The sequence below is a fragment of the Miscanthus floridulus genome, chromosome 19 (genome assembly GCF_019320115.1).
Source record: "Miscanthus floridulus cultivar M001 chromosome 19, ASM1932011v1, whole genome shotgun sequence".
NCBI lineage: Eukaryota > Viridiplantae > Streptophyta > Magnoliopsida > Poales > Poaceae > Miscanthus > Miscanthus floridulus.
In genome coordinates, this window is record NC_089598.1 from 15,953,059 (window position 1) to 15,969,021 (window position 15,963).

Consider the following 15,963-nt stretch of genomic DNA (forward strand, 5'->3'; position numbering starts at 1 on the left):
GTCACCGTCACACTCAGCACAAGCTCGCAAGCGCCGGCCGTCCATCGGTCCATGTTGCCACACCCACACACACAGCCGCGCGCACCGACTCGCGCCCGCGAAAAATCCCGCCACGCCCACGCCCTAATCGCCATCCCACCAACTCACGCCCCCACGCTAATATCCCCACCTGGGCCGTTCGCCTAATCCCCAACTATTTATAGACCCCACCACTCATAGGCGCAAGAGAAAGAGAGAGAGGGGGGAGGGTCAGAGGAGGGAGAGAGACACGCAGACCAGTAGCAGCGAGCGGCAGCGCCCCACGACCACCACCACCCCCGCCGCCGCGGCAAACTGCTGCTGCCGAACCGGGGGGATGGAGACGGACGCCACTGCCTTCTGCCCGCTGCCGCAGCCCGCGCCGGCTGCCCCGGCTTCTGCGCCGCCCGCGGCGGTGCTGGGCTCCCGTGGTGGAGCGGTTGCGGCGGCGGCAGGGCACGGCCGCGGCGGCGGAGGGGGGAGGCAGTACCGCGGCGTTCGGATGCGCAAGTGGGGCAAGTGGGTGGCGGAGATCCGCGAGCCGAACAGGCGGTCACGGATCTGGCTTGGGTCCTACTCCACCGCCGTCGCCGCCGCGCGCGCCTACGACACGGCCGTGTTCTACCTCCGCGGCCGCTCCGCGCGGCTCAACTTCCCCGACCAGCTCGACGGCGCGGCGGTGGCCGACAACCCCGAGGGGCACAAGGACGGCGCGGGGGCGGGGCTCACCGCCGCCGCCATCCGCAAGAAGGCGGCCGAGGTCGGCGCCCGCGTCGACGCGCTCCACTGCGGCGGCGGCGCCTCTCCGCAGCCGCTGTCGTCCCACCATCGCCGCCGCCCCAAGAACCCCGACCTCAACCGGGAGCCCACCCCGGACACCTCAGACGACGAGTAAAGCGCGCTGATTTCGTCGTTCTTCTTCTTCTTCTTCCTCCTCAATCTACCAGTCCCCTAGCCCTTAGGCAAAACTACTCACCTGAGGGGTAGCTGGCTAGCTAGACAGCAGTAGCAAGTAAAGCAGGCAACCAGATGGCGCGAGGGACGCAGCGCAAGGTGTTCGGTGGAATGCGGATGAGCACGGAGGTGGCCAATAATGGAGCCGCGACGTCGACGTCAGGGCCGGAAGCCGTAGCAAGTAGGAGGAGCCTAGCGTGCGAGCTGTGCCGTTTGCCCGGAGGCGACGTCGACGGACGGCGACGGCTCTAGCAGTGTAGCAGGAGACAGTGTGCGGGCATGTAGCTATGCAAGACGGCTATGTACCTCTCCCCTTCACATAAAGACGTGTAAAGAAAAAAGATACCCGGCAAGCAAGATGGGCACCAGCTTCATCAATCTTTTCCTTGTTTCTTCCTTCCTACTGAATGAAAAGGCAGAGCCCCTGTCAATCTGGCTCACAAAAATCTTTTCCTTGTTTGTGATTGATCATTCCGATTTGAATTTCGAAGGCAAGTGGTGTTGTGATCAATCTCAGGGCTGTGGGCTCTGTTTGAAACGTTGGAGTTTCATGGAAATTTTCAAATATAAATAGTTAGTTCTTAAATTTGGAAAATAATGCCACCGTTCCAAATGAGGCCAATTTGATGGTCTCCAGTGAATCTTGCGTGCTCCCTATGCCATACCGGGCCATGTCTGTTTGGCTGGAAGAGGCAGCACCGGTTTTCGTCGCGAACTGGCTTTACCATCTTTTAGCACGTCTCGGCCCCTCGGAAGTGGGGGGTCTCCTCGTGTCACCTGCTGGGTGCTGGGTGCTGGCGGTGGCGGCAGCAAGTGAGGAGGCCGTCGGGGCGACGGCGGTCGTGGTGCTGGCGTTGGCTGCCTGACGGCGACGGGCACACGTTGTGGTGCCGCGCGGGGATTGGCGACCTGGCCGGCGCGGTGGGCGGACACGGACTTGCCGTGCGAAGGCGTACCTGTCTGTCCCGCCGAAAATGATAGGCGGTGGCCGTGAGGTGCCGTGCCGGTGGATATGTGCGGGGTGGACCGGCCGGTCTGTGTGCGTTGGTTCGTTCGGCCGTGGGGATCGCGTGGACCGGGGAGGCGCCACCGGTGCCCGGTGGTGCTCGTCCTCATCGTCAGCTGGCCAATGATGCGCGTGTCGGCAATTGATTACGGCGCTCGAGAGCCGCCGCCCGCCGCCCCGGCCCCTGGAGTTGGACCTGGACCTGGAACTGCAGGCGAAGATTCGTGTGGGCTCTGTTCGCGTGAGTTTGTTAGGCACAGTCAGCCTTACTTTTTAGTAATAGAATTGTTTTTCTCTCCCAACAAATCAATCTACAAATCAGCCACAGCCACAGCCGAACAGCCCGGCATGGGATTGTGCTGGTGTGCGCGCACGAGTGGACGACGACCGGATTTCTCTGGCGCGTTTCGTCAAAGTGAAAGTATTTCCCACCACACGTCCATCCGGGTATGCTTTCGGGATCAGATGATCAAATCAGTTGGTTGGTAGATGAAACTCTGCGCCGTGTGTGTGTGTATAACACGGTAGATATGCGCTGTTTCAGCTCGCATGGAGCCCAAGCAAAGGAATCGATTCAGTGAAAAAGGCGTCTAGGCCCGTGTGAATGTTTGTCTCTCCAGTTTGTGGTACAAATGAACAGTGAACATTTGACCACGGCACGTATGTAGGACTCAGAAAAAGATGATAAATATCTGCACTCTGAAACTAGTAGTAGCTTTTCTAGTGCACTGTCGCAGAAGAACATTCCCACTGGCGGCTGGCCACTGGACTGCGGGCGGGCGGCAAGAACAATCAAGCATGGACGGCAACGACCCCGGCGACGACAGCGACGTGGTTCGTGCCTACGATCATGATTATCCATCTGACCATGTGGGTCGGCATCAGGCACCGGAAAACAAAGATCCTGGCGATTTTGGAACGCAGCGTGCGGCGGGCGCCACCACCGGATTTCCTTGCTGATCTGGACTGTTCCGTCACGAGCCGTCCCGCCGGCCAGGAAGCTGGTTTCAGTGGACCGGAGCCGGACTGGGCGTCTAGGCCGCGCACCTCTGACATTTCCGAGCCACCAATGCGCACCTCTGACAGTTCAACGGAGTATTGTTTTCTAGTGCTTGTGGCGCCCACCCAAGATAGCTTACTCCTTCGGTCTCAAAATAATTGCAACTCTAGAGTTTAAAATTTGTCCCACAAAAAATATTACTTTGATCCATCTGTCACAAAAGACAAAGAAGTGTCTAGATGCTTCTATTCACACATTGTCGGGTTCATAAACTCGGAGTCCCTCGAGGACCGGCTTCTGCGTCAAGGCTCGGCCCAAGAGTCTAAAAACAACAGGTCAAATAGGCGGTCCAGCAACCGATCGGAAGGCCGGGCTCAAGAAGAGCAGCGCCCACTCGTCAGCTACTTCGGCCCACCTCTCCGACCGGAGCGCTCAATTCGGGCTTCAGCCGCCTCCGGACGGCCTCTCCGATCGGAAGGCCTGCCCTGAGCCCTACTTCCGACTCCGACCCCGCGTCCCTCCGACTAGGGCTCGTAGGAACCTTGTTCACCGCTCTTCTCCGACCGGCGCACTCAGAGCCGACTAGAGCCATCCGACCAGGGACGTCCGCTCGGTAGGAACCAGAAGACGTGCGGAGAAAAGCAAGGCAAGGCTCACAAGTTAAAACCACTGTACCAGGGAGCATACCCTGCACAGAACAGTACTCTGCAGCCACCTGACACAAATAGTATTGTAGGCGCCGACATCTCCCTCTACTGTATTGTAGGGGCCGCTAAAACTCCCATACGGTAAGACCCCCGCGTGTCTCTGAACATCGATAGCGGTATAGACACCAGGATTTACCGTACCGGGTGAACATAGCGCGACTCCTCACATGCCTCTAGGCATCAAACAGTATTTGCAGGTACCGACGTCCACCATCCCTGAAAAAGGCAGCGTGACCTCTTGTGTGCATCTGACATTCTACAGCGACAGCGACAGTGTTGTAGGCGCCTACCACTATCTTGTACACATCGGTGTGGGCAACAAGGCTCGGTAGGCGTGGGCAACAAGGCTCGGCAGCATACGTACCCTCATCATCTCACTTGTAAAGCCATCCCCTTCATCTATAAAAGGGGGTGTGCTTCCTCCAACAAAAAAAGACGGAGTCATCCAAGCTCAGTTTCTTTAGATTCATTAGTCCAATAGTTCACAACCGCAGAACTAGCAGGTTCAGACCTCAAACATCCGCTTAGATCATAGCGGAGTCCCCATCGCTCTCGGCCCTTCCGACCAGAGCCAACCGGGCCTCTTGTACACCCCACCTTTCTCCTTCTCATTTATAACCCCACTGCAAACTTTGAGCACCTGGGCTCAGGAATAAAGTCACCGACCGACCCTAACTAGACGTAGGGCACATTACCTGAACTAGTATAAATCCTATGTCATTGAGTGCTAGGCCACATCCGATCACAACGTACAGCAAAACTACAAATATTCACTAGTTGGTCACTTTCTGTACCGACAGTTGGCGTCGTCCGTGGGGAAGACGTTGTACGTTTAACACTTTTTGGTCATCGGATGGCCCACTTTTCCGCCACCCTCGCCGTGGCGGGCTCGGGCGATACGATTCGCTTTGGCTCGTTGGAGTTTCCCGCACTCTTGCCCGCCAAGATGCGGGTTCCACCCGTCTTTGAGCCATCCCAGGCCTTCCTCTTCGGTAGCCTGGAATTCATCGCCGACCGGCTCGGCGTACTCCACCTCCACGAGGAGACTCGCGACCCGGCACCCATCGGAGAGACGTCCTCCATCAACTCCAGGACGCACGGCTTCGACGGCGCGACATCTGCGCTTTATTCCGAGTAAACTCTCTGCTCAAACCCCACTGTAAGTAATACATGTACTCTTATTCGCCCTTTATTTACTATCTCCCACCGATCACCCAGAGGGACTGCATCGCTTACACCACAAACACCGTACGATTGGTTCCCCTATGGCCTCACGTCCTCCGCGGATGCTTACGCTCAGGGACTCTGAAGGGCGCTGGCACCATCCCCACTCACATCCGAATTCGTAGGAATGGTAGGCTTCACTCCTGTCATTTCCCACGAACTCCCGGATAACAAAGGTGAGAGTGACGGTTCCAGCATCGGTGATGTGGTGCCCCACCACCATCCAACCTAGGAGTGCGCTATGGCAGATGGTCCAAGATAGCCGCTGGTGGTTGTGGAGTCTATGCAAACTCACACCCCTTTGGACCCGCGTGCGGAGGCCCTCGCATTTGTGCAAGCACACGCTGAGGAATTACGACAACGGTGGTAGAATCAGCCGCCGCCTGCGCCGGCATGATCGGTGCGGCACGTTTCGCCCCATGCGCATGGCCTAGCGGGTGGCGCCCGGGGTCACGCTCGTCAGGTCCAGCACGACATCATGAACGAGGGGAATGATGTCCCACAATTCGCCTGGGCCAGCTAGAATATCGCTGCTGCAGCAATGCTTCTGCGCAGTGTTCCCGAGCCTGTCAACCCCTAGGAGCGGGCAGTCTATCGGAACCTCTGGGTTCTAGTAGAGGCCGCCGCTGTCCAACAGGCGGAAAGCTCCGCGTCGTGACTTCGACCCGCGCCCTCTCTCCCCACTGGGGGACGGGGATGCGCCAGCCAGATCGCTCCGTTCGCTCACCACTACAGCCGACAGGCTTGGCTCGGGGTGCGGTAGCCATGCCACGGTCCGACCGGGCGCCTGCTCCACACCGACCGCTGGTACGCGAGCGGCCTGATCTGCACTAGGACGCATGTAGCGTCATCAGCGACCGGCATCGGGCCCGACGCGATAACGATGTTCGTCGTACGACAGCAGGCAACACGGATCCTAGCCAAACCATCGAGGAAAGCGGTGAAACGCACCCTAGGCGCGGTCGCTAGCCGAACGACTGGAGCCCCAGCCCTAAGGGCCCGTGGCCATGGGCCTTCAGCCGGCGTATCCGTAAAGCACCGTTCCCGTAGCGTTTTCGGCCTCCCTCCAACATCACCAAATACACTGGGGAGACGAATCTAGGCATTTGGCTCGAAGACTTCTGTCTCGCCTATCGAGCCGGAGGAGTGAATGATGACTATTTCAGCATCCAATATCTTCCCATTTTGTGTGGGGGGACATGTTCGGGCATGGCTCGAATTCCTTCCACACGACAGCATCCGCGATCGGGCAGACCTCAAAAGGGTCTTCGTCGGGAATTTCCAGGGGACGTACGTCCGCCTAGGAAACTCCTAGGACCTTAAGAGCTATTAGCAAGAGCCCAACGAGTCCCTGCGGGATTACATCCGTAGGTTCTCCCTATGATGCAACTCCCTCCCCGATGTCGTCGACGCAGACATCATCAGCGCATTCCTCTCCGGGACGAACTATGAGTCCCTGATCCACAAGTTTGGTTGCTTGAAACCCCGTACCACCTACGACCTGCTCGACATTGCCACCAACCATGCCTCTGGCAAGGAGGCGGTCGGAGCGGTCTTCGACGGAGGCCGGGACAAGCTCAAAGCCAAGCGCACGGACCCGGACGAAGGCCCCTCCACGCAGAGGGGCAAGAAAAACAAAAAAGATCGACGCTGGTCGGACAGCCTCGCGCTGGTCGCTGCGGCCGATCGCACAGCCATGCAGCCCCAACAGGGACTGTCTGACCACTTCAACAAACTCATGGATGGTCCATGCCCCAACCACGCCTACCCTGTCAAGCACCTCTACAAGGAGTGCAAGCTCCTCAAACGTTTCCTTCGATAGGTCGACGGGTCAAAGGAGGGAGACAGCAAGGAGCTGGCAGCCAAGAGGGGAGGTGCGACAGGTAAGGACGGAGATAGTTTCCCCGAACCCGAAGAGTGCATCATGATCTTCGGCGGGTCCGATGCCATCTGGACTAAACACCAGCATAAGGTACGCTACAGGGAGGCATGCGCTGCCGAGACGGCGGGCCCCTCCTTCCTCAGCTGGTCAGAATCTGTGATCACCTTTGATCAGAGAGACCATCCCTCCTACGTCATAAGACCGAGATGCTACCCGCTCATCGTCGACCCCATCATCCGTAAGAAGCGCCTCACTAAGGTGCTGATGGACGGGGGCAGCAGCCTCAATATCCTGTACATCAACACCCTCGATGCCATGCGCATCCCCTGATCGAAGCTTCGCTTGGCGGGCTCCCCCTTCCACGGGGTAATCCCAGGAGCGTAGGCATACCCACTCGGACAGATCGATCTGCTCGTCACGTTCGGCAGCCGGGCCAACTTTCGCTCGAAGGTCCTCACCTTCGAAGTGGTGAACTTTCCTAGGTCCTACCACGCCATCTTGGGGCGGCCATGCTACGCAAGATTCATGGCGATCCCCAACTACACCTACCTCAAGTTGAAGATGCCGGGACCAAACGGCGTCATCACCGTGAGTAGCGCCTTCTCGCACGCCTTCGCGTGCGACCACGAGCACTACGAGCTCGCCACCACGGTCGTTAACTCATCCAAGCTCCTGCAGCTCGGGGAGTCATCAACACCAGCAGTCCTAGACTGTAACAAACCGATCTCCTCAATGGCCTTCCGCCCGCTTGAGGAAACCAAGGCGGTGGGTGTCGACCCCACCGACCCAGCCAAAACAGTGCGAATCAGGACCTAGCTCTCGGCCCAATAGGAATGCGAGCTCGTTGACTTCCTACGCGACAATCACGATGTCTTTGCATGGCAGCCTTCTGACATGCCGGGGATACCAAGGGAGGTCATCGACCATGCACTACGCCTTATCCCGGGCTCAAAGCCTGCTAAGCAACGCTTGTGTCGTTTCGACGATGAGAGGAGCAGGGCCATAGGCGAAGAGATCGCTAAGCTCCTGGCAGCTAGATTCATCAGGGAGGTTTTCCACTCTGACTGGCTCGCCAATCCCATCCTTGTCAGAAAAAAGATCGGGAAGTGGAGAATGTGCATTGACTATACTGGACTCAACAAGGCGTGTCTAAAGGATCACTTTCCCTTACCACGCATAGACCAGATAATCGACTCCACCTCGGGTTACGAGATCCTCTCCTTTCTAGACGCCTACTCAAGCTATCACCAGATCACGATGAAAGAGTCCGATCAACTCATAACCTCGTTCATCACCCCATATGGTTCGTACTGCTACGTGACCATGCCTTTTGGCTTGAAGAACGCTGGCGCCACCTACCAAAGGTGCATGCAGCAATGGTTCGCCGACCAAATCGACCCGCCCAATCAGCCTGATCAGGCCGAGCGGCCAAAACTAACAATCGCCATCTATGTTGATGACATAGTGGTCAAACTAGCCAAAGCTTGTGACCTGATCGCAGACCTGCCCACAACATTCGTGAACCTTCGAAGGTTCAACATCGAGCTGAACCCCAAGAAATGTGTTTTCGGGGTCCTGAAGGGGAAGCTGCTCGGATACATCGTGTCCGAGCATGGCATCGTGGCCAACCCTAAAAAGATCACGACCATCTCTAACATGGGCCCCATATGCAATGTCAAGGGCATACAAAGGCTCACCGACTGTCTGGCTAACCTAAGCCACTTCATCTCTCGGCTCGGCGAACAGGGGATGCCACTCTACAAGCTCCTCAAAAGAATGGACACCTTCGTCTGGACTGAGGAAGCCTAGCAGGCTCTCGAAAGCCTCAAAACATCCCTGACGTCAGCCCCAATCCTCGTCGCTCCCAAACGGGGAGAACCCCTCCTCCTTTATGTCGCGGCAAGTAACCATGTGGTGAGTGTCACCCTGGTTATCGAAAGGGAGGAGCTGGGACACCAGCTCAAGATACAACGACCCATATACTTCGTCAAAGAAGTACTTACCGATCCCAAGGTCCGGTACCCCTAGGTGCAAAAACTCCTATATGCCATGCTAATGGCAACCAGAAAACTCCTACACTACTTCATCAACCACGAAGTTACGGTCGTGACTTCGTACCCGCTCGGAGACATCATCCGCAACCGCAACGCAGCGGGACGAATCTCCAAGTGGGCACTTGAACTCATGGGCCATGACATGAGGTACACCCCCCGCACCGCTATTAAGTCTCAAGCCCTTGCGGACTTTGTCACCGAATGGACAGAGGTCTAGCTACTAACCCCGGACGTCACCCACGAGTACTGGACAATGTACTTCGACAGGTTAGTAATGGCGCCCGGCTTGGGAGCCAGAGTGGTTCTGATCTCTCTGAACAGGAGTAGGCTCCACTATGCCATCCACCTCCACTTCTCGGCTTCAAACAATGCCACGGAATACAAGGCCCTTATCAACGGACTACGCATCGCCATTGAGCTTGGAGCTACGCGGCTCTACATTCGCGGCAACTTAGACTTGTCGTTGATCAGGTCATGAAGGAGTCCTGCAAAAGCCCCCTCATGATGGCATACTGCCAAGAGGTGTGCAAACTCGATGACAAATTCCAGGGGATCGAGCTGCATCACGTCCCTCGAAGGGACAACGATGCTGCCGATTTCCTCGCAAAACTGGCCGCTAGATGGGATCCATCCTCGAGTGAGGTCTTCATCAACGCCGTCCACGAGCCATCCGCTCACATCCTAGAAAGTCTGATCCAGGCACACTCTGATGCCTAGCCGGTGCTCGGGCCCTCCGACCTCGATGCCTGGTCGGCGCTCGAGGGCTCTGACCCCAGCGTCAAGCCAGCGCTCGAGGGCTCTGATCCTAGCACCTCTATGACGACATCACCTACGAACGTCACCGTGCTAGCACTCGATCAAAATGACTAGAGAGTACCGTTACTCGCCTACCTCCTCGAGGAGGTTCTCCCACCCGAAAGGACTAAAGCCCGATGGATCGCTCGACGTGCAAAGACCTTCGTCGTGCTCAGTGACGATCTCTACAAATGGATCCCATCAGGGGTACTCATGAAGTGTATCCCCTCCATCCAAGGGAGGTAGCTCCTCCTCGAGGTCCATACCGACATTTGTGGGCATCATGTGGCCCCAAGGTCGCTGGTCGGAAAAGCCTTTCGCCAAGGTTTTTACTGGCTCACCGCGCTATGGGACACGGAGGAGGTCGTCCGTAGATGTGAGGGATGCCAGTTCTACGCTCGACAAACCCATTTGCCGACACAAGAGCTCCAAACCATCCCTATCACCTGGCCGTTCATGATCTAGGGCCTCAACATGGTAGGACCCCTCAAAAAGGCCCCAGGCGGTTTCACTCACCTACTCGTAGCGGTCGACAAATTCACCAAGTGGATAGAAGCCAAACCCATCACCAACATCTGGTCAGAGGAGGCAGTCAAATTCTTCCTCGACATCATCTACTAGTTTGGTGTTCCTAACTGTATCATCACTGACCATGGGACTAACTTCACTGGAAAAAAGTTCCTAGACTTTAGCGATGGATACGATATCATGATCGACTGGGCTTCGGTCGAACATCCATGAACTAACGGTCAGGTCGAATGTGCCAATGGCATGGTCCTCCAAGGACTTAAGTCACGCTTCTTCAACCGACTCAATAAGCACGCTAGGCAATGGGTAACAGAGGTTCCAGCGATCCTCTGGAGCTTAAGAATGACCCCAAACCGATCCATGGGATTCACACCCTTCTTCCTAGCCTATGGAGCTGAGGTAGTGTTGCCCTCCGACCTCGACCATAGCACACCAAGAGTAAAGGCTTTCGACCATGGCCAAGCCACGAAGGCTCAACAAGACACGGTCGACCTACTCGAAGTGGCCCGCGAAACGACTGTCATCTGCTCCGCTCGCTACCAACAAACCCTCCATAGGTACCACGAAAGGAAGATCAGGGGAAGGATACTCGAAGTCAGTGATCTCGTACTCTAGAGGACCCAATCAACAAAGGAAAAACACAAGCTCTATCCACCATGGGAAGGGCCCTATACGATGATCGAAGTAATCCGATCGGGCACCTACCGACTGGAGGACAACAATGGCAATGCTCTCACCAACACTTGGAACATTGAACAGATATGTCGTTTTTCTCCTAAATTTGGTCTAACCACCTTTTTTTAGTTAAACACTTGCTGCTGTAAGAGCACCCTAGCCCGAACACTTTTAGTCCATGTCGCTCGGGGGCTCCATAAGGGAACAATAATAAAGATTACCTCCCCTTTTCTTTTTACTATCACATAATAAACAACTTTGTCCCCGAACGGAAACACAATCCATGTCTTTGATTACCCTACGTAACTCTATTCTTACTCCCAACCGAACGCACCCCACCTTTCCCTACCGATACGAGCAGTCGAGCCCTACGGGCCACGCCCCGAACTCCCAAGGTCGCACCCTACGGGACAAACGGGAAGGTATGAGAGAGAAAGGATAAGAATGAAAGTTATGCTAGGATATAAATAGAGAAAGGATATCGTGGTTCTGTCACAAGGATAGTACTGATGTATTCATTAATACAAAAAACTGTTCACACGGGGACTCACCCACAAACTTAACTTTTACATTTTCTACTACTGCAAATACCACTGCGACCGCCAGGGATCCGCTCGGTTCCGCTCCCTCGACTTTTGCAAGCACAACAGGTACCTCAAGGGTGTTGCACCCATAGATGCTTAGTAGAAGAACATGGAGCTCCTAACCTTCTCATGCAGACGAGGCAGCTACCAAGGTATGGCCACCATGGCTGAAAAGAAATATCATCAAACTTTATTAACTGGCCAACCTGAGACACAGGTAGGAAGCAAAGGGATGCCCCATGTGGGCTATGCCGACTCCATCAAGGTGAGCATGTGTTCATTAATACAAAAACCTATTCGCACAAGGGCTCACCCATGATTGACGAGCGCAGGTCCTGGTCAGACATTTCTGACTAAAGCTTTATGAACCCTGTCACTTAAGCCATCAAGGTGAGCAGTACCAAACCCCTCTATTTCCTTATAAATCATTTCATACATCCATACGCGTATCTCATTCCATATGCCCGTGCCTTTCGGACGATTCGGGCCCTGAACTGCCCGAGGGCTTGGGAACTAAGCATCGCACGTGCAGTGAAATGCATCAGAACGCTCCGTGTTGCGTCACGAAGCGGCGGTTGCCTCATTTGACATGAGTAACCAACAGAGCTAGGGGAGAAAACCATAGATGAGCACCGTGCGGCCCTCGCTCGGTCCGGCAGACCGGGTCATCTCAACCTTCTCGTTCGATCCTGAACCTCTCGCCAGGCCCATAGAATCTCCATCGAGGGGAGGTCGTTAGGCCACCAGGCCAGTCTCCGAAACGACCTAGGCATCTGTTGGGTTGCAGGTAAAGGAGTAGTGGAATGTCACAAGAGGGCTATGCTGACCCCGTCACGAACGACGGACCCGGATTCCGCTCGATCACACCCATTAGCGAACTCACCGAGCTAGTCTTCGAGCCCGAGTGATCGGGACAAGCGACGAAACTCAGCCCCTCTAGTTGTGAGGAACCGGATGCGGTAACGCACATAACTCACATCGACCTCCACGAAGGCCCGACATGGCTCGGCGGCTCAAGACAAACGCCAAGGAAAGCGACCTCAAACTCGCCAGATCCACGACTATGACTCACCCGGTCCCACGACGCGCACCGGTGCCAGGATCTGCAAGCACCGTCTAATCCGATCTTTAACTAACTAACTACACTTCGTCTGCACTCCAAAAACCCTGGGACCATGACCCCAAACTCGTGTCGATAGGATCTACAACATCCGGCTACGGCTTGGGACCGTGACTCTAAACTCGCGTAACGGCTTCACTTCCGACTACGCTCCAAAAACCCTGGGACCGCGACCCCGAACTCGCGTTGACAGGATCTATGACATCCAGCTACGGTTTGGGACCGTGACTCTGAACTCGCGTAACGGCTTCACTTCCGACTACGCTCCAAAAATCTAGGGACCGCGGCTCCGAACTCGCATGAAAACTAACTGAACTAATTACCTCAGCTGCCCAGGTTGCGCCGAGGCCATGGGTGAAGGGTCGAGATGGCGACTAGAGGGGGGGTGAATAGTCTTTTCTAAAACTTAATCGCGTCGGCTAACCGATACAAATGCGGAATTTAAACTAACGGTCTAGCCAAGACTACACCCCACTATATATGTTCACTAGCACCTTGCAAAGATAACAATTATGCAACAAAGGTGCCGGGCTAGCTAGAGCTCTCCTAAACAATTCTAGGAGCAAGGTCACACAAACCTATGCCATTAGTACTTTAAACAACAAGGGAGCTCCTACACATGCTAGTAAGCAAAAGCACAAAGCTAACTAAGCTCACTAGCAATGCTCAATAACAAGGCAACCAATGCCTAATTAGAGAGCGCAAATACTTAGTTACACAAACTAAGCAATGTGACTAACAAGGTTACTAAAACCAAATTAGCCACGCAAGAGAGCTACTTCTATGCTACACAAGCAAGAAGGTAATTAGCAAGCTACACAAGCTATCTAATTACAAGAGCAACTACACAAGCTTAATATGTATAAAAGTAATGGCAAGCTTGTGTAATGGGGATGCAAACCAACGGGAAGAACAAGGTTGACACGATGATTTTTCTCCCGAGGTTCACGTGTTTGCCAACACGCTAGTCCCCGTTGTGTCGACCGCTCACTTGGTGGTTCGGCGGCTAATTAGCATCACCCGCTAAGCCCGCACGTCGGGCACCGCAAGAACCTACCCCTTGAGTGAGGGTAGCTCAATGACACGCTTTACTATAGTTGCTCTTCACGGCTCCCGCGGGGCGAGCACAATGCCCCTCACAAGCACTTCTCCGGAGCGGCGCACAAGCTTCTTGCGTGCTTCGACGGAGACCACCACCAAGCCGTCTAGGAGGTGGCAACCTCCAAGAGTAACAAGCACCATCGGCTTGCAACTCGATCACCTAGTGCCACTCGATGCAACCTCACGATGCAATCGCACTAGAATCGCTCACTCACACAATCGAATGATCACTATCAAGTATATGTGTGATGGAGGGCTCCCAAGCACTCACAAGCATGGACACTAAGTCCCTTGAGGTGCTCCACACCAGCCATGGCCGAGGGCCACTTCTATTTATAGCCCCAGGGGCTAAACTAGCCGTTACCCCTTCACTGGGCAACGGTCGGGCCGACCGGACGCTCCGGTCGTGTTGACCGGACGCTGGACCTCAGCGTCCGGTCGCTCACAGACGACCACGTGTCCCGGTTCCAACGGTCACTTGACCTGACCGGACGCAGCAGCACTCAACTGACCGGACGCTGAACCCCCAGCGTCCGGTCGTTTCCAGTAAGCTCCCGAGCATGACCGGACGCGTCCGGTCGAACGCGATCGGACGCAGCCAGCGTCCGGTCACTCTCCAGCTACTGCGTCACCGTACGTCAGCCTGATCGGACGCAGCCTTCCAGCGTCCGGTCAGTTGACCGACGCCGGCATCTTCGCGTCCAACTCGTTTTCACTTCTAACTTCTTTACCCTTGCTCCAATGTGCTAACCACCAAGAACTTGCATCCGGCGCAATAGAAAATAGGCATTCCATTTTCCCGAAACCCATCTCATCCCTGCAAACACCACCTCCTTTGTAATTGGTGGCGCTTTCGAGAAAATGGAATGTCTATTTTCTATTGCGCCGGATGCAAATTCTGGTGGTTAGCACATTGGTGCAAGGGTGAAGAAGTTAGAAGTGAAAACATGTTGGTCGCAAAGATGCCGGCGTCGGTCAACTGACCGGACGCTGGATCTAAATGCACCGGATGCTGGAAGGCTGCGTCCGGTCAGGCTGACGTACGGTGACGCAGTAGCTAGAGTGTGACCGGACGCTGGCTGCGTCCGATCACGTTCGACCGGACGCGTCCGGTCATGCTCGGGAACTTACTGGAAACGACCGGACGCTGAGGGTCCAGCGTCCGGTCAGTTGAGTGCTGCTGCGTCCGGTCAAGTCAAATGACCGTTGGAACCGGGACACGTGGTCGTCTACGAGCGATCGGACGCTGAGGTCCAGCGTCCGGTCAACACGACCGGAGCGTCCGGTCGGCCCGACCGTTGCCCAGTGAAGGGGTAACGGCTAGTTTAGCCCTTGGGGCTATAAATAGAAGTGGTCTTCGGCCATGGCTGGTGCCGAGCACCTTAAGGGACTTAGTGTCCATGCTTGTGAGTGCTTGGGAGCCCTCCATCACACATATACTTGATAGTGATCATTCGATTGTGTCAGTGAGCGATTCTAGTGCGATTGCATCGTGAGGTTGCATCGAGTGGCACTAGGTAATCGAGTTGCAAGCCGATGGTGCTTGTTACTCTTGGAGGTTGCCACCTCCTAGATGGCTTGGTGGTGGTCTCCGTCGAAGCGCGCAAGAAGCTTGTGCGGTGCTCCGGAGAAGTGCTTGTGAGGGGCATTGTGCTCGCCCTGCGGGAGCCGCGAAGAGCAACTCTAGTAAAGCGTGTCATTGAGCTACCCTCACTCAAGGGGTAGGTTCTTGCGGCACCCGACGTGCGGGCTTAGCGGGTGATGCTAATTAGCCGCCGAACCACCAAGTGAGCAGTCGACACAACGAGGACTAGTGTGTTGGCAAACACGTGAACCTTGGGAGAAAAATCATCGTGTCAACCTTGTTCTTCCCGTTAGTTTGCATCCCCGTTACACAAGCTTGCGTTTACTTTCATATACATTAAGCTTGTGTTGTTGCTTTTGTAATTAGTTAGCTTGTGTAGCTTGCAAGTTACCTTCATGCTTGAGTAGCATAGAAGTAACTCTCTTGCGTGGCTAATTTGGTTTGTGTAACATTGTTAGTCACATTACTTAGTTTATGTAGCTAAGTATTTGCGCTCTCTAATTAGGCATTGGTTGCCTTGTTATTGAGCATTGCTAGTGAGTATCGTTAGCTTTGTGCTTTTGCTTACTAGCATGTGTAGGAGCTCCCTTGTTACTTAAAGTACTAGTGGCATAGGTTTGTGTAACCTTGCTCCTAGAATTGTTTAGGAGAGCTCTAACTAGCCCGGCACCTTTGTTGCATAATTGTTATCTTTGCAAGGTGCTAGTGAACATATATAGTGGGGTATAGT

The 15,963-nt window shown here is 55.0% G+C and overlaps 1 protein-coding gene across 1 annotated transcript; it reads left to right on the forward strand.

Moving 5' to 3' along the window:
- Positions 1–215: 215 nt before the first annotated feature.
- Positions 216–1,483, forward strand: LOC136527471 (ethylene-responsive transcription factor RAP2-9-like). Its single transcript, XM_066520217.1, has one exon. The coding sequence runs from the start codon at positions 356–358 to the stop codon at positions 911–913; it is 558 nt and encodes a 185-aa protein (XP_066376314.1). The 5' UTR covers positions 216–355; the 3' UTR covers positions 914–1,483.
- The last annotated feature ends 14,480 nt before the right edge of the window (positions 1,484–15,963 follow it).